We start from the raw sequence: 26,032 nt of genomic DNA, 5'->3' as shown, positions 1-26,032 counted from the left end.
GGTAAACTTGAAAGAAAAGAACAAGGACACAAAGAACCCAAATTTTGATCTTAAATAATGATTAAGGGCTGTGACAGAAAATAAAGAATTATAGCAATATAGAAATTGAAACAACTAAGCAGATTTATCATAAAGCAGTGCTGAAACAACGCATATATATCATCTTAAACCAGTATCTCTCAAATGGAGGTCCCAGAGAATGCCAGTCCTATGAACTCTTTAGAGCAGGAATTGGCAGGTATTTTCTGTAAAGGGCAGAGAGTAATAAACAACTAAGTCTTCGCAGGCCATGCAGTCTCCGTTGCAGCTCTGCCATTGTGCTAAGGCAGCCACAGACAATATAATGAATGGGCATTGGCTTCTTCTAATAGATTCTATTTACAAAAACAGGCAGTGGGGTAGATTTGGCCTGTGGCTGGGGAAAAAAGGAATTCACAGATATAGTCTTAGAAAACCCTGCCTAGTTCATGTCCCTCTTGGAGATTCACTGAGCACATTCCATGCTCTGAAATTCTATGGGGTAAATGAACCCATTTGCTTTTCTTAACCCATCACTTCCCAACCTTATTGGATTCAACTCTTATTCTTATGTAACTCCAATTAACATCTAGCAGAACTAATGTTGTGTGGAACACACTTTGGCAAACACTGACTGTATATAGAGAGAGCTTGACAGCAACAAAGGAAGAACACTCCATTTGACTTGAATGTTAAATGCCACATTCCATACCCAATTCTTGGAGAAGAGCATTCTCCACAGCAGTTGGCAGACCAGGGACCACTGCTGCAATCCTCTCCTCCTCCCTCTTTGGCCACAGGTGAGGGTGGGGGGTGCTGTCTGGTAAGAAAGCACCCCATTCCTTGCTTCCTTCTTCTCGCCTTCCCTGCAGTAAGAGCTGCTGTTCCTGCTGCCAGCTATTTTTCTGCAAGAATTTATTGACTGGGCTCCTTTGAAACCCCATGAGCGAAAACACAATAAAAACCTCTCATTATAATAGTCAAGGCATATGAATGCAACACTGATGAATTTTGGATTTTTAAAGTAGCTTAAACTATCATGTCTTAGATTTCAGCTCCACTGAGGCAGGCTAGCTTTACAAATGTCTACTGCTCCTATCGCAGTCTAGGTGCTTCAGTGGGTTTTTTTTTCCAGTCTTCAGTTTCTTACCTAGTCCCATCCACCCCGCACACCACTGAGAAACTAATCTTTAAGGGTTATCAAAGTGCTTTTTTTCAAAGCCCTTCATTGGGTCCCCAAGGCCTATGGGACATAGCATAATCTCTCAGACAGTTACAGGTTTTTCCATCATCTGGCTCCAATTTACCTCTGCACCATAACTGGGTTAGTTTATCCATATGGAGCATGTCCCAGGCACATAAGTATTCCCTGAGTCTTCAAGCATACCAGAAGTTTCTTCCCAACTCAATTCTGTTTGTTCTAGACCTTCCAGCCCAGTGATTTGCAAATATAGCTGGTACAGGAGAATTATCTTGGGAATTGTTATAAATTACAGACTTCTAGACACTACCCCAGACTTCTCTCATCATAATCTCATAGGGGTGAAGCATTAGAAACTTGTATTTTAACAAGATCCCTAGGTGATTTCTATGTAGCCTGCCCAGACCAACTGGGGACTACTGATAGTCCAAATTCTTCATTTAAATGATGAGAAAATCAAGTCTCTGAGGCCCCAGTCAGAACAAGGCCACAGGTGCTCATGCAAGAAGTAACTAGGCTTCTTAATTATTTTCTCTACCATTTATCATGGGGGGAGGGATATTCCACACAGCTCCATAAACAAATATTTCCAGCTGGAAAAAATCTTCAGCAATAAGATTTTGTTTAAAAGCCAAATTTGCAATAAAAATAGTCAAATCTCATTTTAAAAAAATAAGTAGTCTAATTGCAGAACTTTGCCAAGGAATGGATAATTGGTGACTTATTAAAAGGTTGGAATACCCATGCTATTGACCAATTAGAAGATGAAACTCAAGCTTTATTTGTCTTCCAAAACTCCAGACAGACCCCAAGACTGAAGATGACATAGTCAGTGGCTAAATTCAAGGCAGATGAGCAGACAATCCTACTACAGCCTCCAGGGACTTTTCAGCAGGCTACAGATATTCTAAATGTTATTTTGTGCTGAATTTTCACCGGACCTCCATCTTTGCTAAACAAGGGCACACCAGAAAGCCACGTGGTCAAATCCATGCTGAGAAGATGAAGAACCAACAGCCAACAACACTCCAGCCACAACAAACCCCATCAGTTCACAATTAGTCTCAGAGAAGGTAGGTAAAGGTGCTTTAGAGGGTCCAAAGGACTGAATTCTCTCCAAGAATAATTACCAAAATCTTTGACCTCAGTCATCTGCAAGACAGCAGTGGAGCCGAAATGTAAGCACCCAGAAGGCAGGATCTGTGTTTTGCTCTATCATTTTCTCAGTGCCTAAGCTGAATGCCAGCAAATAGGTCTTCTAATCAATGTGTGAAATGAGCTAGCAGTGAACCCAACATTGTTTCATGTTTCACTGGACAAGAGTCAAAGTCCATTCTACAGTAACTGGAGCCAGAACACAGCAGTACAGAGCACAGGGTATATTTTGCAGTCAAATGCAGGCCTTGCCCTTGCTTGGTGTGTAAGTTGGTCAAATACTTAACCTCTCTGAGTCTCAATTTCTTCATCTGCAAAATGCTGATTATGCACCTAAGTCACAGCATCATGATGATTTATGGGAAATATCTGCCTAGCATACTAATCACAATTACTCAGTAGCTAATCAATAATGGTAGCTACTGTCATCATTAGATGACAATCTAAACTAAGAAAATGCTGGCTCCAGTTTGGATGATAAGCCACAAAGCAGGCTATCCAAACTACTACCAATATTGGAAGAATGAAATTTTTATTTTTAATTTACACATAGTATTTGTACATAATTATTGAGCATAGTATAACTTAATATACCTATGCAATGCATAAAAAGCAAATCGGTATAATTAGCATTTCCATCTCCTCAAACATTCATCATTTCTATGTGCTGGGAACCTTCAAACTCTTTAAACTCTTCGCCAGTGCTGTGGCGCAGTAGGTTAATCCTCCACCTGCGGTGCCGGCATCACATATAAGCACCAGTTCTAGTTCCCACTGTTCCTCTTCCGATCTAGCTTTCTGCTATGGCCTGGGAAAGCAGTAGAAGATGGCCCAAGCACTTGGGACCTTGCACCTGTGTGGGAGACCTGGAAGAAGCTCCTGGCTCCTGGCTTCAGATCAGCCCAGCTCTGGCCATTGCAGCCATTTGATGAGTGAATCAGCGGATGGAAGACCTTTCTCTCTGTTTCTCCCTCTCACTGTCTGTAACTCTACCTCTCAAATAAATAAATAAAAACTTTGAAAAAAAGATCTCCCTCTGTTCTCTCTCTCTCTGTAACTCTGCCTTTCAAATAAATAAATCTTTTAAAAATATATAATAAATTATGTGGATGATAGTTACCCCACATGTTATAGAACACTAGAACTAACTGCTCCAATCTAATTGTATTTAGGTAACTGTTACCTTATCTCTCTCCATCCCCTTCTCCCTCCCCTGCTTAGTCTCTAGTGACCAACAGTCTAAGAGATCAGTTTCTTAAAATATATTCTTTATTTTTAATTTACATGTAATAACCTTACATATTTATGCAGTACAGTGTGATATTTTAATATATGTACACAATGTGTGATTATGTATCCGGAATGTCCTCCAGTTTCATCAATGTTTCCAAAAAAGATCAGGGTAATTAGCATATCCATCACCTCAAATATCTGTCATTTGTGCTGGGGTCATTCAAAATTCTATCAGCTGTTTTGAAATACATGAGTACAATTAATTGTGTCAACAACTTACCCTACTATGCAGAAATTCCACTCCCTTCTATGCCCTTCCCAGCCTTCAGTAACCACTGTTCTACTTTGTACTTCTGTAAGATCAACTATTTTAGCTTCCACCATGAATGAGATAATACAATATTTATCTCTCTGTGTCTGGCTTATTTCACTTAACATAATGTCCTCCAATTACATCCTTGTTGCTGCAAATGACAGGATGAGTAATACTCTACTATGTATATATGCTTCATTTTAGTGAGCCATTCATCTGCCAACAGACAACTCCTACTACTGTGAATAGTGCTGTAATAAACATAGGAGTACAGGTATCTCTTCGATATGATTTTATTTCCTTGGGAAATAAAACTAGTATTTGGATTGCTGGATTATATGGCAGATATATTTTCAGTTTGTTGAAACTTAAATACTCTTCTCCATAATGGCTGTACTAATTTACATAGCCACCAATAGTGTTACTTCCCCTTTCTCTATATTCTCATCAGCACTTATTTTTTATCTTTTTGAAAATAGCCATTCTAAGTGGAATGAGATGATAATCTCACTGTGATTTTGATTTGTAATTCCCTGATGATCAGTGGTGCTAAACATTTTTCAGAATAAAAGCCCTTTCAAAAATGAATTCAGTATATCAAAGAGATACCTGTACTCCCATATTCATTGTAGCACTATTTGCAATATTTAAGATATGGGATCTGGGGCTGGTGCTGTGGTACAGGGGGTTAATGCCCTGGCCTGAAGTGCCAGCGTCCCATATGGGCGCCGGTTCGAGACCTGGCTGCTCTACTTCCAGTCTGGCTCTCTGCTATGACCTGGGAAAGCAGTGGAAGATGGCCCAAGTCCTTGGGACCCTGCACCTATGAGGTAGACCTGGAGGAAGCTCCTGGCTGCTGGCTTTGGATGGGCACAGCTCTAGCCGTTGTGGCCAATTGGGGAGTGAACCAGTGGATGGAAGACCTCTCTCTCTCTCTGTGTGTTATTCTGACTTTCAAGTAAATAAATAAATCTTTTAAAAAAAGATATGTGATCAACCTAAATGCCTACCAATGGAGCATGGATTTTTTTAAAAAAGATTTACTTATTTATTCGAGACAGAGAGAGAGAGAGAGAGAGAGAGAGAGAGAAATCTCCATTTGTTGATTTGTTGGTTTACTCCCGAAATGACTGCAATGGCTGTGACTAGGCCAGGCCAAAACCAGGAGCCAGGAGCTTCTTCTGGGTCTCTGACATGGGCAGAGGCCCCAGGCACTTGGGCCATCTTCTGCTGCTTTCCCAGGTGCATGAGCAGTGAGCTGGATCAGAAGTAGAGCAGGCCAGCACCTCGGCTCAATAGGCTAATCCTCCACCTGCGGCGCCGGCACACCGGGTTCTAGTCCCAGTCGGGGTGCCAGATTCTGTCCTGGTCACTCCTCTTCCTGTCCAGCTCTCTGCTGTGGCCTGGGAGTGCAGTGGAGGATGGCCCAAGTGCTTGGGCCCTGCACCCTATGGGAGACCAGGAGAAGTACTTGGCTCCTGGCTTTGGATCAGCGCCGTGTGCCGGCCGCAGCGCGCCAGCCGCGGCAGCCACTGGAGGGTGAACCAATGGAAAAAGGAAGACCTTTCTCTCTGTATCTCTCTCACTGTCTACTCTGCCTGTCAAAAAAAATTAAAAAAAAAAAGAAGTAGAGCAGCCAGGAATCAAACCAGTGCCCATATGGGATGCTGGCATTGCACGTAGAGGTTTAACCTTCTAAGCCACAACCCTGGTCCATGGATGCATGGATTAAAAATGATGGTGGGAGCAGCAGCTAAGTTCTTGCTTGGGATGTCCACATCCCATATTTGAGTGCCTGGTTCATGTCCAGCTGCTCTACTTCCAATCCAGCTTCCTGCTAACGTGCACTCTGAGAGGCAGCAGATTAAGGCTCAAGTAGTAGAGACACTGTCATGTATATGAAAGATCCAAACTGAGTTCTTGGCTCCTGGCTTTGGCCTGGCCCAGCCCCAGCTGTTTGAACACACTGGGGAGTAAACCAGTGTATGGAAGATCATCTCCATCTCTCCCTCTCCCTCCATCCCTCCCTCCCTCTCTCTCTCTCTTTCAAATAAAATGAAAATAAAACATATACAAAAGAAAATGTGCTGTAAACACACATAAAAATTCACAATGGGATATTATTCAGCTATATAAAGAATGAAATGTTGACATCTGCAGCAATGTGGACAGAACTGTTAATATCATTATGTTAAGTGAAATAAAACTAGGCAACGAAAGGCAAATACCACATGTCCTCTCTCAAATATGGAAGCTTTAAAAAAAAATTCCAACTGTGGCAAAAAATAGCCTACATGAAAGATATCTGTGAGTGAGATCTCAGTGGAAAGAAGGGACCATCAAAGAAGGAGGTACCTTTCTCTGAAGGGAGGAGAGAACTTCCACTTTGACTATGGCCTTGTCTAAATAAGGTCAGAGTTTGTGGACTCAAGGGGCTTCCATAGCCTTGGCAGCTCATGACAAGAACCTCGGGTGATTACTGACATCATAAATAAAAGCGTCAATTGTTAAATCAACAACAAGAGTCACTGTGCACTTGCTCCCCATGTAGGACCTCTGACCTTAATGAGCTGTACTATGAAAATTAACAGTAAAACTGGTCTTCAAATAGTACTTTATACTTCGTGTGTCTGTGTGGGTGCAAACTATTGAAATCTTTACTTAGTACAGAGTTGATCTTCTGTATATAAAGATAATTAAAATTAATCTTAATGAAGAATGAGATGGGAGAGGGAGTAGGAGGTGGGATGGGAGTAGCAGTGGGAGGGCGGGTATAGGGGGAAGAACCGCTATAATCCAAAAAGCTATACCTATGAAATTTATATTTATTAAAGAAAAGCTTTCCAAAAAAGTCCATTGAAACTCAGAACAGAGATTGCTAGAGGTTGGGGGAGGAGGGATGGTGGGAGGCTGGAAACAGGTACCAAATACAGGCAAGTCGAAGTAATAAGTTCGAGTGTTCTACAGCACAGTGAGGTGACGATAGTTTACAATAACATAATACATACCCTATGATGAAGAAGTGGAAGAAAGGAGCTGGTAGGCTCCAAACATAAACAAAAGATAAGGAAATGGAATTGCTAATTACCTGATTTGATCAGTTTATGCTGGATACAGGTGCTGAAATACTGAAATCTATACCATGAAAATGTACACACATTACATATTAATCAAAAGCCCTCTTGGACTTTGGGCGATCCTGGCTGCCTCAGCACACTCTCAGGCAGCTTGCATGGAACACCACTAGTGGTCGTCTGAGCACGGCAAACTAACACAACACTGGCGACTCCCAGAAAAACACCGACAGAGGAGTTCAGGGACAACTTTGGCAGAAGCAGATAGGTGGATAGTTATAGAATTGGCGACTAGTCCCTGGATTTATCAGTCATAGGCCAGAATCCCCTGCAGATCCCTGGGATTCACTGGATTATAGACAGCATCCATGAAATAGACTTCCTGTTACAACTAGAAAAGTATTGTTTAGGTTTTTTTTTTTTTGGTCTAAAAGAAAAATATTTGACTATGACCATGATTTTGCTCATCTCTTTCCAATATGTAGTAATAGAATGGAGACATGAGCCAAGTCTGAGCTCCACTCTCTGCATCACAAAGCCAGATTATAACACCATCTGCAGAGTCAAAAGCAAACCTCACAGGTAAAGTGACCTATGGAAGGAATCTCTTGAGACTCATGTCTTCATGGGTAACGTTGGAGAGAGATACCCATATGTATGTTTTGCCAAACTAAACAGATTATTGCTGAACAGGTACCTACCCCCATCACAATTCAAAGGTATCTCCTTATGAGGCCTTCAGAAATCCTTTTTACTGGTCTCTCACCCATGACATCTATGGGCTTGGAAACAGTAACAAAAGCACGTAAAAAGTTCAAAGAGCCTCAAAGACCTGGCATCACCTGATATTTTACCACACTTATCATCTGAATTCCCTTCCTGGTTCCAACTGTCTGTACTAGTGATAGTGTTAGAATAACATCCTTTCCAGTTACCAATAGACCACACTGAGACTGTAATAAACATCCCCTTTTGGGTTGACATAGCTCTTCCTGCATAAGTTACATCCATCAGAGGAAGGTGGCTTTTTAAAAATTCAATTAGAAATAGCTGGCTAGAAATGAAGCTATAAAAATTATGTTAGAGTCAGGAACCAGCCATAAAATAACTTCAGCATTGATAAGGATCTGGAACAGGAATGGAAATACAACTGACTGAGTGTAAATCAGTACAAACACTTTGTAAAATGGTTTGGCAGTATCTACTAAAGCTGAACATATGCCTACCGTATGACCAAGAAATTCTATCTTAGGTATAAACCTGAGAGAAATGAAAACACACACCCATTCAACAACTTGTACATGAATGTTTCTATCAGTACTATTCACCATTGCCAAAATCTTGAAACCACCCAAATATCCATCAATAGTAGAAAACATGAATATACTCATATTTACTCATACAATGGAGTACCACACAGCAATGATTAACAACTACATACAACAATGTGACTGGATCACACAAACATCACTTAAGCAAAAGCAATCAGACACAAAAATATATACTGAGGGGCCAGCATTGTGGTGTAGAAAGTTAAGCCTCTGCCTGAAGTACTGGCATCCCATATGGGTACTGGTTTGAGTCTTGGCTGCTCTACTTCCGATCCAGCTCCCTGCCAATGACCTGTGAAAAGCAGTGGAAGATGGCTTGAGTACTTGGGCGCTTCCCATGTGGGAGACTCAAAAGAGCTCTTGTTTTCTGGTTTCACCCTGCCCCAGCCTCGGCTGCTGCAGCCATTTGGAGAGTAAATCAGTGGATAGAAGATCTCTCTCTTTCTCTTTCTCTCTCTTTCTCTCTCTCCCTCCCTCCTTCCCTCCCTCTCTCTTCCTTTCAAATAAATGTTTTAAAAGGATATACTGCATGACTCCACTTAAATAAAGTAGAAATCAAACTGTGCTATTAGAAGTCAGAAGAGTGATAATCCTAAGAATGGGAGACAGTGACTGGAAGGAGCATAAGGGTAGTTTTAGGGTTGCTAATAATACCCTGCTTCTTGATTCAGGTGTTGATGATATACATGTACTCAGCTTGTAAAAAATCATTGAGTTGCACATTCAATGTATACTCTCCTACATGCATATTATACTTCAATTAAAATTTTTTTACAATAAAATTTTTAAATAAAATCAGTAAAGCCAATTTCCTGTAATGTCCTTAAAGTGCCACCTAGTGGCACAAGTTAAATATAAACAAGAGGGAAATTTTACTTCCAGTAACTTCAAAACTATGGCCCAGTTTCTAAGAGCACATTCTGGGACCGGGCTGAAACAGTACCATAGACTAACATCACTGACATGTTCCCAGAGCAAAACCAAAACAAAGGAAACCTCTTGTCACCTGGCAAGGGATTCAAGACCAAGTGAAGCTGTCTACTACAGAACATGCTATTACTAGTGAACCAGTGACAGACAACTATCTTCTCAACTTGGCCTGTGAACAGCATGGTGGGAGTATTAACAACAAAGGATTGGGGGCGGCTCTGTGGAGCAGCGGTAAAGCCCTAGCCTGAAGCACCAGCATCCCATAAGGGTGCTGGTTCTAGTCCCGGCTGCTCCTCTTCCAATCCAGCCCTCTGCTGTGGGAAAGCAGTAGAAGATGGCACAAGCCCTTGGGCCCCTGCACCCATGTGGGAGACACGGAAAGAAGCTCCTGGATCCTGGCTTCAGATCGGTGCAGCTCCAGCTGTTGTGGCCATTTGGGGAGTGAACCAGCAGATGGAAGACCTCTCCGTCTCTACCTCTCTGTAACTCTTTCAAATAAATAAAATAAATCTTAAAAAAAAAAAACCTTGATGGGCAGAGCAGGGTATTTCAACATCACAACAATCCTATGAAGATATACACTACCATTAGCCCCATTTTGCAGATGAAGAAATTGAGGCATAGAGGGACTAAGTGACTTATCCAAAGCCACAAAGCTAAAAAGACATGGATAGAATTTTAATCCCAAGCCCACACTATTTTTCTTTAAAGATTTATTTATTTATTTGAAAGGCAGAGTTTCAGAGAGGCGAGGGGGAAGCAGAGAGAGAGAGAGAGAGAGAGAGAGGTCTTCCATCCGCTGGTTCACTCCCCAAATGGCCGCAACGGCTGAACCTCGGCCAGTCTGAAGCCAGGAGCCAGGAGCTCCCCCCCCACCCGGCCCTGGTCTCCCACGCAGGTGCAGGGGCCCAAGTACTTAAACCATCTTTTACTGCTTTCCCAGGCCATAAAAGAGAGCTAGATCAGAAAATGAGAAGTCGGGACCTGAACGGGCACCCATATAGGAAGCCAGCACTGCAGGCAGTGGCCTTACCTGTTACACCACAGCACCTGCCCCAATATACTCTTAACTCCTCTGTCAGGCTGCCTCCCTGAGCTCAGCCCCTGGTTGTCCTCCATTGTCTTTTCCCATCAACACCATAGCACGTTTGGGTACCAGCTCATCCTTACCCACTTCCACACTTGCTCATCCCCTGACCCTAAGGAGTACTTCCTATTTTCTGTCACTGGGTGGTAGCTGTGGTGGGGCAGGAGGGCAGAGAAGGGCAGAGAAGAAAAATGAGGATTCCATTGCTCATGAACCTAGAAAACAATCATAACTGGGGTGGCGTTGTAGTGCAGCAGGTTAAGCTACCCCTTAGGACGGCCACATCCTACATCTAGCATTTGAGTCCTAGATACTCCACATCCAATCCAGCTTCCTGCTAATATGCCTGGAAAGACAGAAGATGATGGCTCAAGTACTCGGATCCCTGATGCTCATATAGGAGACCTATCCAGGCTCCTGGCTTTAGCCTGGTCCAGCCCTGGATGTCGTATCCATTTGGAGAGTGAACCAGCAGATGGAAGATGTTGATATCTATCTCTCTCTCTCTCTCTCTCTCCCATGCCTTTCAAATAAATAAAGAAAAAAACCCAAAACTAACCTCCCTCAGGGGGTTATTTTGTTAGTTATAGGAAACATGGTGACCAGCTGGTGCCCACAACCCTAGCCAATGTAGCATGAGGAACTGGGATACATGGAAAATAACACAGAGGGAGCCAGCACTGTGGCGCAGCAGGTTAAAGCCCCAGCCTGCATCCCATGTGGGCACTAGTTTGAGTCCTGGCTGCTCCTCTTCTGATGCAGCTCTCTGCTGTGGCCTGGGAAAGCATTGAAAGTTGGCCTAAGTCCTTGGGCCCCTGCACCCACATAGGAGACCCAGAAGAGGCTCCTGGCTTTGGATTGGCTCAGCCCTGGATGTTGCGGCCATCTGGGGAGTGAACCAGCAGAATGGAAGATCTCTCTCTGTCTCTGTCTCTGTAACTATTTCAAATAAATAAAATAATTATTAAAAAAAAGAAAACACGTATATCTGAGGGGGTTTCAAAAAGTTCATGGAAATATATATTACTGAAAGTGTAAATTATGAAAAAACATGCATGGATTTCAAAAAATTTTTTAAACCAAAACATGTTATGGAAATGCACATTATGAAAAAAGCGTATGCGGATTTCAAAACCTTTTGCACCAAAATGAACTTATTTAATTCCCCTTTGTCCATGAACCTTTTGAAATCCTCTCCTATCATTACCATGAGGGAATACATAATGGAAGGTGTTGGGTGTGGCTGCCTTCAGAGGGTGTGGAAAGGCGAAAGAACTATAGGCTAAGGATCATAACACAGCATTCGTGCTCCCACAGCTCTCAATAGAGTTGGGGCTCAACCTAGGCATATTGCATTAACACCTGATGAACTGATTGGATGGAATTAGGGCATCTTCTAGGAGAATGATGCCAGCTAAGGATTCTGTATGCAACACAACCATATCATGAGCACAATATGATAGAGGAACCTAAGAAAGAAAACAAGTCACTAGACGTGGGATAAAGCTGATTTACTAACAGGTTTCATGAAATAATATGTATTCCTAATAAAAATAATATGTCAGTTCAATTAAGAGAATAATCCTGAGACAAGGTTTTATAGCACAGCATAGTGGTAGGAGCTGGTACTCTGGGACTAGACAGCTAGGGAAAGAATTACAGATTTCCTCAAACTTGCTGTGGGTGACCTCGAACAGGTTCTGAAGTTCTCTGTGCCTTGTTGCTTATCTGTAAAAGGAGGATGGTCACAGAACCAATCACACATGATTGTTATGAGGATTAAATGAGTTACTATTTATAAAGCACACAGAAGGGCATCTGGTATGTAAGTGATGGAAAATTAGTAAAATAAATAATCTTAAGGCCTCTATAGTTTGTGTACTTTTAAAATAGATTTTAAAATGTGTTAAAAAACAATTATTTACTAAACAAAAGTTCTTTTTGTTCCCTATCAGACGGTACAAGAAGGATCACACTTGGCCTTTTGTTATACCACATATGGCCCACAGACCAAAATGTGGAGGCTAATTTGGTCAAGATGAATAAAGTCTGCACAGGGGAAGGCATTTTTAAAGTAAACATTTTATTTGTCGTTATATAAAGTACCAAAAAACTTGAATGCCTAAGAGTGAAATTGACATCTTATGATTTCATTATTGTTTATAGCCCTTGTCTATATTCCTATGGAACAGTGGTCTTTCTACTTTTTACTCATTGAACATTATGGTTAGTGCAATTTTAAGGCTATAATTGTAAAGTTATCATAAAAATTAAACGAAAAAAGAAAGGATGAGGGAAAGAATATCACTATGTTCTTAGATTCGTATTGATGGAATCTGCTCTCTTCATAGTAATAAAAAAGCATTTTAGATTAAACTAGAAAATATTTCAAATTTAGAAAATTATTGGGGGCCGGCACTGTGGCTCAGCGGGTTAACGCCCTGGTCTGAAGCGCTGGCATCCCATACGGGCGCTGGTTTGAGACTTGGCTGCTTCACTTCCGATCCAGCTCTCTGCTATGGCCTGGGAAAGCAGTAGAAGATGGCCCAAGTCCTTGGGCCCCTGCACCCACGCGGGAGACCTGGAAGAAGCTCCTGGCTTCTGGCTTTGGATCGGCACAGCTCCAGCTGTTGCGGGCATCTGGAGAGTGAAGCATCGGATGGAAGACCTCTCTCTCTGTCTGCCTCTCTTCTCTCTGTGTAACTCTGACTTTCAAATAAATAAATAAATCTTAAAAAAAATTATTGGTGGGCACAGACAAAATTCTCATCTATGCTTGCTTAGGAGATCTATAGTTAATTTTGTGACATAATAAATTACTTTTCTCGCATTAAATTTCTTTTTCAAAAAAGATCAATTTCTTTATTTGGAAAGAAGAATGCTATGGAGGGAGGGAGAGACAGAAAAAGGGAGTTCTTTCATCTGCTGCTTCACTCCTCAAATGCCCAAAATCACCAGAGTTAGGCCAGGCCGAAGCAAGGAGCCCAGAGCTTTATCCAGGTCTCCCACATGGGTGGCAGGGTGGCAAGTACTTGGACCATTATCTGCTGCCTTCCCAGGTGCATTAGTAGGGAGCTGGATTGGAAGCAGAATACCAGCACTTGACCAGCACTCCAATATGGGACGGAGATGGTAGCTTAAACTGCTGTGCCACAATGCCTGCCTCTTATTAAATTTCTAGCACTTTTCCAGAAACATTTTATAGCCTTCCTCTTCGACAAGAGCAGACTCCCAGTAGCTCACTTCTGCTCTCTGAACCTCAACTTCCTCTTCTGTAAAATGACAGGCAATGACAGCTATGGGAGCACGAGCATGAAAGTGTTAAAATGAAAAAAATTTAGACACCATTACAAGCAAGATAAAAGTCCCTGTGGGGCTAAGTCACAATTTAATAGACCAGGCTGAGCATTCAAGCAGGCAGAGGCAGCTGGAGCTCATACACAGCAGAATAACAGGGATTAAAATGCCACACTTGAGGCAGAGGCCTGGCACCAGGGTCATTCCCTGAAGCCATAAGCTAAGGTGGTACCAGGATACCTACAAAGCTGCAAGGCCAGGGGCAGACATTTGGCACAGAAGTGCTTGGGTCAAGTCCCAGCTCCGCTTCTCACCCAGCTTCCTGGTAACGCACGCTCCAGGAAGCAGCAGACGATGTCTCAAGTACTTGGGTCCCACCCACAAGGGAAACCCAGATGGAGTTCCTGGCTAGTGACTTTGGCCTGGCCCAGCCTTGGCTGCTGCAGGCACTTGCAGAGTGAATCAGTGAGTGAGTGAGTGAGTGAGTGTATGTGTGTTGGCCTCTGTATCTACTTCTCTCTCTCTCTCTCCCCCAAACTTTCGAATAAAATGAAAATTTTTTCACATAAGAAACAACATCTGGATGAAACCTGTGAAGGAGCTCAGGGCTGTCTACTTAGCAAAGAAACAGAAAGCATATACAACATTGCAGCCTGGTCCTGGGTTAGCCACCACCTGGTGCCATTTGCAAGACCCTCCATATGCACATCACATGGCAATGCTATACCTCAAATAGAAGACTTTGCTCGAGACTGAAGACCATGGGTGTGGGGCTGCGTAGTTGGTAGAGACAGTCACTGTACTCCAGAAAAGGAGGAGCTCAGGGAACTGACAATAGATTTAGACCCCAACTCAAAATAAGCCTTCAAAACAAAATTCCAAAAGGCAGGGAAGAAAAAAACCTACCACTAAGAGGAACAGTCAAAAAACATAAAATAAATTCCCTCCTGACCAAAGTAGAAATTGAACAAGTTGAAAATTGGCATGTTTAGAATTCTCAGTTAAAATATGGAATGCATCTTAAAAAAAAGAACAGAGGAGTATGAAACAAAAATAGGGAAAAGTGAAATAAGAACAGATTCATATGAGAGAGAATAAATTATAAAACCTAGAATCAAAGAATACTGATAGAGGTTTCCTAAAAACTGGAAAAATTCTAGGCTAGCCAAAGTTAGGGAATTATTAATTTAGAAGATAAGTATTTCACCCAGGACCATTCCAGAAAGATCACAACGTAAGAATATCAAATAGCCCTTACCAGAAATGAAAGCTATATTGACAACATAGGGAATACAGCTAATTGAAGTTTGAGAAGAAAATAGAATAAATAGTTAGAGAGGCAGAACTCAGAGCTATGACTAATAGTGGTTTAAAATAAAAAACATTGGCCGGCTCAGTGGCTCATTTGGCTAATCCTCCGCCTGCGGCGCCAGCACCCCAGGTTCTAGTCCCAGTTGGGGTGCCGGGTACTAGTCCTGGTTGCTCCTCTTCCAGTCCAGCTCTCTGCTGTGGCCCAGGAGGGCAGTGGAGGATGGCCCAAGTGCTTGGGCCCTGCACCTGCATGGAAGACTGGGAGGAAGCACCTGGCTCCTGGTTTCGGATTGGCACAGCGCTGGCCAATCGGAACCAACGGAAGGAAGACCTTTCTCTCTCTCTCTCACTGTCTATAACTCTACCTGTCAAATACAAAAATAAAAATAAAATTAAAGACATGATTTTTCAGATGGACAATGCACATCAAGTATCACCTGGATAAATAAACTTAAATCTATACCTAGACATACCACAGTGACATCAAAACAGAGCATCAGAAACAAAATTTTGAACGTCACCATAAAGAAGACCGAATCAATCCAAAGGAACCAAAAACAGATTAACAGTAGAGGTGGGGGGCCGGCGCTGTGGCTCACTTGGTTAATCCTCCACCTGCAGCGCCGGCATCCCATATGGGCACCGGGTTCTAGTCCCAGTGGCTCCTCTTCCAGCTAAGCTCTCTGCTGTGGCCCGAGAAGGCAGTGGAGGATGGCCCAAGTGCTTGGGCCCTGCACCCACATGGAAGACCAGGAGGAAGCACCTGGCTCCTGGCTTCAGATCGGCATAGCTCCAGCCGTAGTGGCCATTTGTGGGGTGAACCAACAGAAGGAAGACCTTTCTCTCTGTCTCTCTCACTGTCTATCTCTCAAGTAAATTAAAAAAAAAAACAGTAGAGGTGGAAGTGATACATTCACAACACTGAGGGCAAAGAACCCTCAGTCTAGGATTCTGTGCACAGCAAAACTGTCATTTGAGAGTGACAGCAGGGGCCGGCGTTGTGAAGCAGTGCTGGCATCCCATATGGGCAATGATTCCAGTCCCAGCTGCTCCACTTCCAATCCAGCTCCCTGGTAATGTGCCTGGGAAAGCAGCGGAGGAATGTGCAAGTGCTTGGGTCCCAGCACCCACATAAGACCCAGAGGAAGTTCCTGGATCTCAGTGGATCAAAGATCTCTCAATATCTCTCTCTCTTTCTCTCTCTCTCTCTCCTCCCTCTTCTCTCTCTCCCTCTCCTTGTTTCTCCCTAATTCTTCTTTTCAAATAAATAAATCTTTTTTTAAAAAGTGGGCAATAACAGTTCACTTTCTAGAGAAGATAGGTTTTTAAAACTGCCAGGTGACATACATGATATATTTATACAGCAAACTTTTTATCTGAACCTCACAAAATTGCTGGGATTACTACAATTATGTGATCATGCAATTTTAAATGTCTTATCACAATTTCTGAGAGCATGGTCCTACAAGTAGTTTTTTTTTTTTTTTTTTTTTTTTTGACAGGCAGAGTGGACAGTGAGAGAGAGAGACAGAGAGAAAGGTCTTCCTTTGCCGTTGGTTCACCCTCCAATGGCCACCGCGGCCAGCACGCTGCAGCCGGCGCACCACGCTGATCCGAAGCCAGGAGCCAGGTGCTTCTCCTGGTCTCCCATGGGGTGCAGGGCCCAAGTACTTGGGCCATCCTCCACTGCACTCCCGGGCCACAGCAGAGAGCTGGCCTGGAAGAGAGGCAACCGGGACAGAATCCGGCGCCCCAACCGGGACTAGAACCCAGTGTGCAGGCGCCGCAAGGATAAGCCTTGCCAGCAGAGGATAAGCCTATTGAGCCGCGGCGCTGGCCACAAGTAGTTTCCAAAGGCCATTTTATTCTGAAAAAGTTTTGAATGACTTTTTTTATTCTAATTGATTTTTCCATTTCCCCAATTCTTAATTGTAAGAGGAAATTTTTAAAAGAAAAACTACCTAATTTTACCACCAAAATAGCTATTTAAACTTCTACCAATTACTCAGCAGTCTGCTATCAAATCCTTAAGTGTACCCAGTAGTCCTCTTTCCATTATATGATGTCCAGAGTTTTAGTTGTAGTTAAGCAGGGAGAAACAGGAAAATTAGTCAAGCCATCTTAACCCTCAATTGTGTTTTATGACACTTCATATTTACAATACAATTTTTCTTGAAAAGAGGAATACAACATAGAATGAGAGACCTTAGCACTAGAAGGCCCCATCTAGTTAAATGTTCTCATTTTATAGAAGAGGCAGCAGTTCTATGGGATTAATTTACTAAAAACCTTCCCACAAAGCCTTAGAGCAACAGAGCAGTGAGTCCAAGAAGACAACCACATACAGATACTTTCAAGTCACTACCTCCAGCATAGTGTCCTACAGCCTTTGGTGTGTTCTCTCATCATCATAGATGAAGATAAATGCTTGGCTTACATCCTGTTCCCTTAATCACCAAAACATTCATTCACATTCTATGATTTGCAGCTAATCTATGGCATACACTGTATGACAAAACAGAGTCATGCTTTGGAGGAAAATGAAGGTGGTAACTCAGGTGATTGATACATGTTTGTAAATTCACTTGAGATTAATTGAGTTTCCAATATATGCATGAATAGAATAGTACTCCCTGATACATACTAAATGTATATTTTGATAAATAAAATTTAGGATGTTACATATACCTTTAAAAAACGTCATAAATACACTTTATCAACACTGTACACTGAAGTGATTGAGTAACACCTGTGTGTGACATGAAGCAAACTGAATATATTACAAAAAGATCTCATGACATTTGATGTGTACCCACTAAGTTTTAATTTGATAAAAAAAAAAGTCTTGAAATTTTAGAAGCACTGACATTCCCATGTGGTTTCTTGCTGTTTTCTAGATATCTGAAGGTTGCCAATCAGATAGTACCTCATTTTCCCCTCTAAAAGAATAGCTTTCATAGTGTGTTAAAAATGGATTCAGCATGCATGTTACACTTAAATCAAATTTACATTTTAAAAATGGATTAGATAACCCTTTAAGAGACTAATCACCAGGAAATTTCCAAAAACAGAGAGTTCAGAGTTCACTGTAAAACTCCCAGAAGAAATTATGATTTTGCATAATCAACTATATATTAACTTGTGGAAAGAATACTTAAAATGGTAGGATATTAATTAAAAGGCCAAGTTTTTTTAAAGCATAATATTTCATAAGTTCAGGGCCTACCAATTGTTGTTAGCGTATAAGTAAGCTTCAGTCTTTCCTTCTAAATCAAGCAAAGGCAATATTTAATAAAAAGTTGTATCTAAGAAATGTGGCTTTGAAAAAGAATAGCATGCACAGCATACTCCCCTGGGTTCAGTATGCCTGGCGAGACCCAATTCGGGTCAGATGATGAAATCAGATGCCAATTAGCTGAGCAGGTTCCTTTAGAGACTGTCCATGATCACAGCCAGTCTCTCACAACAGTAAAAACAGGACCTGAGGCAGACAGTGACTATTCCTTCCAGTAGGACTTTCCCAGCATGCCCCCTCCTCTTGTTCATATCATTCATCGTAAGATGCCCAAGACTCCCAGACCATCCCTCTAGATCTAGGTTCTATCCCTACACGGTCTGTATCTATTCCCTAAGCTAACCTTGTGTCAATCACTCCTCCCCAACTCAAGAACCCTTTCCATTGGGCCCTGTAAGAACGCATGGCATAGCAGAAACAAAAGCCCATATATCCTCACCCTCTTCTCTGAACATTCCTCTTGCCCTGACTTGGTGTTTCTCAACTCTGACTGTACTGCGGAATCACCTTGGGAGATTCTTAAAACTCCCAGCAGCCCAGCCTCATCACCCCATGTCAAAATTTCTGGGAGTGGGTCCCAGGCCTTGGCAGGTTCAAACCTCCCACAGATGATCCCACTGTGTGGCCCACAGTGAAGAATACCTGGCTGACTGAAACTCTGTTCTCCCTTCAAGGGCTGCTCCCCAGAGAGAGCTTCTCTTGTTGCAGGATGGGGAATGGGGATGGGGTGAGGGGAGGCTATTGCTTTCCCACAGCTCTGGCCTCACTGGGACTAGAAGAGCAGGACTGCTCCTCATTGCCACCTCCAGCACATTCGATCTCTCTTCCCTAAAATCTGCCTTTCCAAGTCTCAGACAGTTCCTCAAACATAGCAGGAACTCTTGCATTTGCTTTTTCTGTACATTAAAGCTCTGTGTCCCTAAGTCACTGAAAAAGAAAGATCCACTTGTTTCTTTAAAACTTATTTCATTGGTCACCTCATTCCTTCCATGAGCCTTTGTAGTCTCTCTAAGCTTAAAGGTATTAATCAAAGGCTTCTTTGACAGCACTTTCACCATACAGTACCATTTTGGTACATATTGCATTGCCAGAGAGGAGCACTTGCTGTTACAAGGTGAAAATTCGTGGTATAAACAGTAAAATTCTGAGTATATTAGTCAACAGGTAGCCCCAACTCATCAAATGTGATATTCACATAAAATGAAAGACAAAACTTTATATCTCCCAAAATCATTTTTTCATTTAAAGATATTTAAAGATATCACAACTGCTAAAAGAAATGTGGCATAAGATACATGCTATTAAAGAGATTTCACTGCTGATGTAGCAAATAGTCCCTTAGCAGAGAACTGAGCTGCAGATTAAGTTAAGTGGCATGTTATTCAGTGCATATCCACATAGACAGTGAGATAATAAGCTTAACTCTCAGTTTAACATTGATCCAGATGAAACAGTTTACTCTCATTGCTTTTTGATTATTTATGCTATGAATTAGTCTTTTTTTTTTTTTAATGTCACCACTCTGAGCTGAGCCAGAAGACGATGTCCTGGACTCTACTCTTTCTACAGGAAAACATGAAACACAATTCACTTTATTCTTTATATATTAAATTAGTCCTTTATCTTACCTATAGTATGAACAATAGAATGATCTGTTTCTTTGAATTTGTTCCTTTTCCTAACTCTGGGGCCCTGTTTGTATAACTTGATCCAGATGTTCACATCACAGTGAAGCTTGGTGTAAGTAGAAGCCAGTTAAACTGCACTTTCTGCTGAAAAACTATACTTCATTTCTCTCACTTGATAGACTTAGATATACCTTTGGTAGATGCAGAAACTACAAACACATACACAAATGCTTGAGTATATATACTTATGTTTGTACACATATCTGCAAGTGTACTCATTTTTCTTTTATACTCATAAACTGGAAACATATAACTATGGATTAGCCAAATAGTTTTAAAAATAGAGTTCCTTTGTAGGGAACAAAACATTTTCTTATTTATTACAGGCTAGTCTTGCCACCTATTGACTTAAATAACACAAAATTTTTAATCCAAAAATAATCTAAAAGCTTTATTTTTTTAAAGATGTACTTATTTATTTGAAATGCAGTTAGAGAGAGAGAGAGAGAGAGAGAGAGAGAGATGTTCCATCCACTTATTCACTCCCCCAAATGGTGGCAACAACTGGGGCTGGGCCAGGGTGAAGTCAGGAGCCAGAAGCTTTATCCAGGTCTGCCACATGAGTGCGGCAGCTCAACCCATTGTGCCACAACACTGGCCCCTAAATTTAAGCGTTTTGATCTCTTTCAGAGCTACCAGCAAATACCATGATTTTAATTACAACAGGCTTCCTGGTTTCCCCCCTAGGTCTCCTGGAAATGGTAGTACAGTCGAAGCCCCTTCAAAAAAATCTCTGTAGGTCTAAATACATGTGAGTACTTTAAAAAGTTCATGGAAACCTGGAATTAAAAGATAAGCTTATTTTAGCACAAAACCAATTTGAAACCCATGCATAATTTTCCATAATATACATTTCCATGTATGCATGGATTTTGAAAATGCTTCGCACCAAAAAAACTTACCTTTTAGTCCTGTGTCCACGAACTTTTTAAAGTACCCCCAGATTTCCAAAATCAGGTCAATGATCTATGTGGAGCAAAGAACATTCAACAGGTGTGTGACAGTGCAAAAAAAAAAAATAATCCATGGTGTTGAAGTTCTCTGGAAAGAAACTTCCTATGAGGTGGTAAACGTCACGTGACAGTGTGCAAGAAGGAAGGAAACAGGACAAAGAGAAAACATGGAGAAGCCAATAATCCCAAGCTCATGTGTAGTACACCATCAGTTTTCATCTCTTCTAGGGAAAACTATTAGAACAACATATGAAATTGAACTTTAATCACGTAACACACACAGATAGAGTGACCGATGAGAAAGGTGTGGAAGTGCTCACAGCAATACCTTAAGGCTGGTATATAACAGTGCTTCTTAACCACTGAACCCTGGGGATATTAATAGGTATTTCATAAATGAAGAAACGAATGGTCGCATGAGCAAGGGTATTGTCAGCTGTAACAAAATTGACCAGCCTTCTTTACTATAGGACTTCAAAGCCTTGAGTAGGCTCATACACACCATCAATCTCCCAGAAGAGGTGCAGGGGCAGCAGCCTGCAAAGCCCTATTAATTTCTACCAGATACTGTTTCATCACAAGTAGTTTAGCAAAGACTAGAATATATAGTGTGTCCCATACAGCAGGTCAGTGAGATGCTCCTAGAGTTAGTATCAGGAATTTGACATGGCACAAAGACTAAATACAACCATGAACTTACTACTCAGACTCCATATATTAAATAGATGTGGATCCCACCTACAGAAGACAAAAGTAGAAAACTGGGAAGATATTTTCTGCCTCCACTTCTTACACACCTGTTCCTGCAGTATGAAATCTCCATAGCTAGGCAGCTGAGCTAGAGGCCTGGGCTGAGTGCCAGGCTCACTGTTTACACTGTGATGGGAAATCTGGTAGACAAAGAAGCAGACTCATTCATTAACAGTGACTTGAGAATTTCCAGTCCCCCTGTCAGGTCCTAGGTCACTAAGCCCCAAAGCAGGCAGGAAGCCCACCTCCAGCAGCTCTGATGTGGACTGCTGATAGCAGCAGCACATTTCATGACCAGGAAGGAACTATTGTCATTTGTGCAGTGGGAGAAAGATAAGGAGGTTGGTTACAGAAGCGCTTTCACACAGGTCCTTCCCACATTCATCTAGGTGGCTCCCAAGCCCCAGGATTGACATAAGCAGCTGGCAGATAAGCACCTCCAGAATGTCTGCTAATTTTGTTGTGAGGAAGTCCAGGTTTGTGGTTGGAGCAAAGCAAAAGCCTCATCTCATCTAGATCTTCCTTAGTCAGAGGTAAAAGCCTCAATTGCAAGTGCAGTGGATCTTCTGTCTTGTTGCATATGTAGACTCTGGACCCAGTGGTGCAAAGAGGAGGGGCCTTTAGGAGACAGATGTCAGTCTGAGAGCTGGTTCCAGCACCTACTAGCTATACCACTTTGCAAGACTTGCCTAATCCCCCGTATGCTACCATTTCCTCATCTATTTAAAAAAAAGGATAATATTAGCATCTGCTACTCCCTAAAGTTTCTGTGAAGACTGAATAATGCCTTGAAAGCACTTAGCACAATGCCTGGTCTACCATGGATGTTTAATAAACACAGTCAATAATTTGAACAAGCAGAAATTATACCCAAATAAAGGGTTAAGGTGGAACTAGAGTTTGGCATTAGATATACAGCAAGTACTCAATAAATACTTGTTAAATGCTCAAGCAACATCTCTTAAAACCAATGGTGGGTGTTGGAAGAGTTCTCACTCTTTTACACATGGGTCAGGGGAACTGGGCTGTTTCCTACCCTTCAACAGTAAAAGCAAGAAGCCAACCCTTAGTGGTATTTGCATCTCAGAGTTGAGTGGATGCTAAGAACTAGCCAATTTTCTGAAAGACAAGCAAATCTGAAAAAGAGGGATTGCAGTGACTCGATGAGTCCTGCGATGCACCCTCTAGAAAGGTGTAAGTGCTGTGAACCACCCAGAGCCGAGAAGTAAACACCAGACTGCCCACGGAGCAATCTCCTAATATTGTCAGCCAAATGTCAGAAAGGGTCTTTAAAGATGGGAAGTCTCTTCAGCAACAAGTGACAAAAAGGAGGATCTGTAGTACCAGAAACCACACCATGGACTTGGCTGCCTGCTTATTTTCAACTCCATGAAAAATGCTGACGAAGCAAGCCGTGGTAGCACATGTAAATAGGGCAGAATTAATTCACAGGTGAAACAGATTTGGATGACACTGTCTTCCTCTTGCTGCTTCGGCATACTTTTCTGAGAGAAAATGACAGTAATGAAAGCACACTGAACCCAAACCACAGCAATTGTCCCCTGTTGATGACCATTTAGTTTTTGTTTACTTTGAATGAACACTGATCCTAATGGAATGATGAAAATATAATCACCCAGAATGCACACACTAACAGAAAAACCATATTCTCACCCCCAGTTACAGAGGTGTCCTTTCTTCTATTGCTCTCCCCATATGAAAACCACATGCAACCCCTCAACAGTCAAGAGCGAACCAATACATGTTTGGTGGCGTATCAAGGAAACTCCCTCTTACACATGAGGCTGGGATCTAGTGGATGAAAAGAAACTAAAGCACTCTGCTCTCTTCGTGCACATACGATCTTGGGAATCTGATGGGCCAATTCTGTGGCAATCAACCGTTGCATAACACAGTAGCAAGACAATTTCCCTACTACTACTCCATTTACAGAAATCAAATGTGTCTCCTACCTGTGATGGATAAGGTCTCGGAGGGAGTGCAGGTGGTGGGGGTAACAATCCTGACTTAGTAGCTGAAAAGGAAAACACAAACTGTTACAGACTACCCCCAATAAAGACAAAAGAGAAGCCTCTTGTGCTTGTTACCTAGGAGTAGCGATGGCATTTGCATTTAACATGTTTTCACTTTTTAAATCCTCTGAACGCTTAACTTTAAAAGAGAACACATTATTTCTCATTCCATTCTCATTTTCTCCCTACCCCAAATTCACCATTTACATAGGTTGTTATAATTAAAACAGTGTAAAGCAGTAAGGAAAAACAAACCTTTTTATCAACAGACAGCAGCCCTGCATGGGGAAGATGGTCAATTTCTCATTATTCTGATGCTATTTAGTTTCAAATAATACAGGCCAAAAGTCAGAAAGGGCCTTCTGTTTTTCTCATATTTCTCCCTAGCTCTAAACCACTTACAAAGCTCATTAGCCCAGTTATCAGGCTGTGGAAACTAAAGGAACTGGAACCCGAAGGAGGCAGTGCTTCAGCTCAGGGGGTGGTCCTGTGAATCCTCTGACAGCGGCAGGAAAAGCTGAAAGCGGTGGACTGAAATGATATTTGGGGAGTCTTCACAGACTTCAAAATTCCTCTCTCCTGGATTCATATTCTCAGAGATTACTAAATCTGTTTCTAAAATGATCTGACCACATTTGAAGGGTCTTTTGAAAGAAAGTTTCAGTCTAATTTTTAAAGGTTTTGTAAGATACAGAGAATATTTGAGTTAAGCGAAGAACATTTGAATTGCAATTTAGCAGTGAAATAAACAACTGCTATGAAATTATAAGTAAAGTTCATAAGCACACACCAGAAATAAGTCTAGCATCAGACACTGGTAAGTTAAATCACATTCATTACAAATTCCTTAGAAAAACACTACGACCTGTAACTATGTGTAGGGTTTTTTTTTTTTTTTTTTTTTGCACATTTGTAATACACGTGCTAATACCTGGACAATTTTCTGTGCTCTAAAAATATAGGTACAGCAATGTACTGAGAACATGAAAGCTTTTGCAAATAATTTTTTGAGTTGCCTGGTTGGACCAGACAAGCTAGAAGACGGAATTTGGTGCTTTCTACAAATGTAACTCAGAGTAATGTCACAGAGATTTTTATTTGGAACCAGTGCATGAATATGGCACAACTATGTGAGCTCATCTATGATCTCTCTCAATCTGTCTTTCATTAAAATTTATGAAACACATCAGTAGGTTAAAACTCCAGAAGTGGTGAGACTGTGAACAGCCCTCAATAACAAAGTATGCAGCAGGAGAGAATGCCAAAACCCTGCAGGAATTATCAGCTGCAAGGCTCCTGCTCTATAGGTCCTCAGAGATTGTGCCTTGAAATTGCAAGTTATTTTAAGAAACATAAAGAAGCAAATAAATGAACAAAATCTGTGCATGCTTCCAAAAAAAGGTCAAACAACTACCCCAGAATACAGTGTGTGTTAAAACAACCCTTCATTAACAAAACAGAACTGCCTAAGAAGTGATAAGCCATTTCACTAACTTCACTTCTGCTTCTGATCAACAAGACAAAGACCAAATTTACTCGCTCATTTGAAACACCCAAAAACAAACAGAAAAATCATAAGAAACCACAGTTTTGAAGACATCAGAACAAAACAGATACAACAGTAAAGACAGTAAAAATCAGGTAACAAAAGCCGATGCACTGTGACTTACTGTGCCTGCTCCACTGCTTTGAGAGTTACCAGAAACAGGACTTAGATCCAGATTTGGATTGGAGCAAGTTTTTATTTTTTACTTACTTAACACTTAAAAAGACAAAAGTCTTATTTTTCTAAAATATAATGTGTGGGTCAGTTTCTGAAAACAGTTTTGCAAAAAATTATATCACCTACAACACTTATTGGATTCATGAGTAATTGCAGATGCTGGCGAGGATGTGGACAAAGGGGAACACTTATACACTGTTGGTGGGAATGTAAACCAGTGCAGCCACCATGGAAAATAGTGTGGAGATTTCTTTAAAAACTAGAAATAGACCTGCCATATGATCCAGCAATCCCACGACTGGGTATACACCAAAATGCTTGAACACAATGAATCAGAGATACCTGCACTGCCATGTTGATAGCAGCACTGGTCACAATAGCCAAAATTTGCAATCAACCAGGGTGTCCATCATCAGATGAATGGATAAAGAAAATGTAGTATGTAAACACAATGAAATATGATTCAACTATAAAAAAGAATGAAATTCCATCATTTGCAGCAAAATGGATGCAACCAGAAGAAATCACTTTGAGTGAAATAAGCTGGACCCAGAAAGACAAATACCGCACATTAAAAAACAAACAAAAAAGAAATATCTGTATATCAGTATTGCTGCAAATATAGTCGTGTAAAACTTTG

General features: G+C 41.5%; 1 protein-coding gene across 10 annotated transcripts in view; it reads right to left on the bottom strand.

Moving 5' to 3' along the window:
• REPS2 (RALBP1 associated Eps domain containing 2) overlaps nucleotides 1–26,032 on the bottom strand; it is a 256,482-nt gene that overhangs the window by 31,567 nt on the left and 198,883 nt on the right. For all 10 annotated transcript variants that reach the window (XM_008272394.5, XM_051827621.3, XM_002719927.6 and 7 more), the window contains one exon: nucleotides 23,610–23,671. In XM_008272394.5, coding sequence (XP_008270616.1) covers nucleotides 23,610–23,671 — 62 coding nt within the window. The remainder of the gene's footprint in view (nucleotides 1–23,609; nucleotides 23,672–26,032) is intronic.

Source organism: Oryctolagus cuniculus, chromosome X (genome assembly GCF_051225735.1).
Source record: "Oryctolagus cuniculus isolate XC-2025 breed Fujian yellow rabbit chromosome X, ASM5122573v1, whole genome shotgun sequence".
NCBI lineage: Eukaryota > Metazoa > Chordata > Mammalia > Lagomorpha > Leporidae > Oryctolagus > Oryctolagus cuniculus.
Note: the sequence above shows the minus strand (reverse complement) of the source record. Positions and strands in the feature narration are given on the sequence as shown.